The following is a 2,417-nucleotide window of genomic DNA, read 5'->3' as shown; positions in this document are numbered from 1 at the left end:
TCACAATTTTACTCCCAAGACAAACTTGTTCCAGTGCTTCTTAATGGCTCCTTTTTGCTGGAATATTTGTGCAGAGCCAACAAGCTTAATGGCTGTGACAGCACAATAAAAGTCCCCTGGAATATCTACACAAAACACTTGGGCTTGCAGAATATTCTCCCTGCAGGTTCTGTGGAGCTGACAGTGTCTCTGGATCTAGGTGAAGGTGGCAGAAGAGGAAGAGGCTTGATCTTAAAAGCTAGTTAACTCTGAAAGGTGTTTTTCACCTAAATGTTTATAAACGTGACATAATTCTGTCCCCAAACTAGGATATGTTGGGTTTTTTTTTCTGATAAATGCTTAACTAGCCAATTGTAGCAGCTTGTGTCTTGCTGAACCAACATTTTTGTGCTTGGAGGATGCGAGAGTGGAATGTGGGAGTCTTGACCTTCCCCAAACAGCTTGTTTTGTGTTGGAGCACTTGCAGAGCTGATGTGTTGGACTTCTGCACTGCTGTGTCTTGCTGAGCACAGGAGTATGTGCAGCCTTCTCTTCTACAAGAGTTGCAGTGGCACCCAGATAAAGGAGCTGCTGTGTTACATCTAGCTCCTAACTCCAGCAGCAACACAAAGGACAAGAACTTTTGCTGTGAAATCCAGTTTTTCTTCCTGACCAGTCTTGAAAGTGAGCTGCTAAATCCCAGAGCAAGTGATTAAAAGGACACACTTGACCCAATATGTAGTGTATCTAAACATTTGGGGTTGGTTGTTTAGTTTGGGGCTTTTTTGTTTGTTTTTGAAAGAGCTGAGCCCAGAGGGGAGGGTGAGGTTAGGAAACAAGTCACTGAACTACAGAGAGAAATTTCAGGTTGCTAGAAACAAAACTTCCCTGAGACTTGGGTAGAAAACAGACTCATTTTGAAGCTGTAAGGTAGGATGTGCCACAGGGACTTGGTTTTATTTTGACATAAATTGAAGCTGTATTGATGAGTGGTTGTCTCTTGCAGCAGGCTTCAGTTGAGCCTAAAACCTGAGTGTTCAGCTTGTATCAGATGTCTGCTCCCCAGCTGACAGGCAGAGCTGCATCTTGGCTTCTTCTCAGTCCTGCTTTGCAAGGAAAAATGTCTGAATCTGTGAGATACAGGGGTAGGAGAGGATCTGCTCCCCAGCTGACAGGCAGAGCTGCATCTTGGCTTCTTCTCAGTCCTGCTTTGCAAGGAAAAGTGATGTCTGAATCCCTGTGATACAGGGGGAGGAGAGGAAATAGGCTTTGGGGAGGAGGCCTGGAAACACTTGTGTGCCTTAAAACGACCTTGCTCCACAAATTTGGCTTTCCTTGTCCTATATTGTGGCTGCAGTGCTGCATCTTTTCAGATTATTTGGATTTGTACCTCTTGAGTTGCTTCGATCTCTTGCACCTCAAACAGCTGCTGGATAAGGAGTTGCCCAACAAGCATCCTCTAAAAGAGCCTCGTTCAGTGCTGTTTAAAAACTGATCTGAGCAGTATTTGGTGTGTTTTCTTATTGTGTGATGCTTGACTCTCACTGCACACCCAGAAGGACCAGAAGATGCTAGGTCAAGGTGAAGCAAGTCAGAGCAGCCGCACTAAGTTCTCACCCCTCTTTATTTCAAGGATCCAGAAGTTGCCACGCACGGCGCACGGGAGAGCTCCTCTGGAAGATGCCTGTTGACTCTGCTGGGTCTAGCATTCATCTTGGCAGGCGTTGTTGTTGGTGGAGCCTGCATCTACAAGTACTTCATGCCTAAGGTAACGTGGAAGCTCTTTATTTCCTTGAAGCATTCCTGAATAAAAGCGTAGTTCCGAGTAGATCGCCGCTAGATAGAAACCGAGCCGCGAAGATGGTTGTGTCCTTCCTGGGATGTTTGACTGATTGCAGCCGTGTCAGAATTAGAGTTTTAAAGCCACTTTTTCCCCCAGCACAAGGTGTACCGTGGGGAGATGTGCTACCTGGAGGGGGAGGGCCGGGAGCGTGCGGCAGAGCCCTACTTCCTGCCCATCGCCGAGGAGGCCGACATCCGCGAGGCCGACAACATCGCCATCATCGACGTGCCCGTGCCCCGCTTCTCCGACAGCGACCCCGCCGCCATCGTCCACGACTTCGCCAGGGTGAGTGCAGCCAGGCAGAGCCACGGGGCACTCTGCTGCCAGGCACCAGGCCTGGCAGGTGTGACACAGCCAGCAGGGAGGGGAAGCGATGTGTGGGTTGCGTTGTAAGCAAAAATGGCGTCACAGGAGCGGCCGCCGGGGTACAAATAAGTCGATCAGCTTGTATATAATTGATGCCACCCCCAGTGTTCCCACTAAAGACATGACTTGGCCCACAACAGGTGGTATGAACAGAGAACCAAAGGTTCCCATAGCTGCCACGAGAAACAGCCAGATCACCAAGTTAAACATAAAAGAGAAAGGTGCCCAC

The 2,417-nt window shown here is 48.5% G+C and overlaps 1 protein-coding gene across 1 annotated transcript in view; it reads left to right on the top strand.

Annotated features, from left to right (window-relative positions):
* Positions 1 to 1,612: 1,612 nt before the first annotated feature.
* ITM2A (integral membrane protein 2A) overlaps positions 1,613 to 2,417 on the top strand; it is a gene marked incomplete at its 5' end in the record, with an annotated part of 5,854 nt that continues 5,049 nt past the window's right edge. Inside the window, 2 exons of the mRNA XM_008937931.1 lie at positions 1,613 to 1,747; positions 1,919 to 2,107. Of these exons, the coding sequence (XP_008936179.1) occupies positions 1,613 to 1,747; positions 1,919 to 2,107 (324 nt within the window). The remainder of the gene's footprint in view (positions 1,748 to 1,918; positions 2,108 to 2,417) is intronic.

Source organism: Merops nubicus, unplaced genomic scaffold, assembly GCF_000691845.1.
Source record: "Merops nubicus isolate BGI_N331 unplaced genomic scaffold, ASM69184v1 scaffold18983, whole genome shotgun sequence".
Taxonomy (NCBI): Eukaryota; Metazoa; Chordata; class Aves; order Coraciiformes; family Meropidae; genus Merops; species Merops nubicus.
The sequence above is the reverse complement of the archived record's forward strand: the minus strand, read 5'-3'. Positions and strand labels throughout refer to the sequence as shown.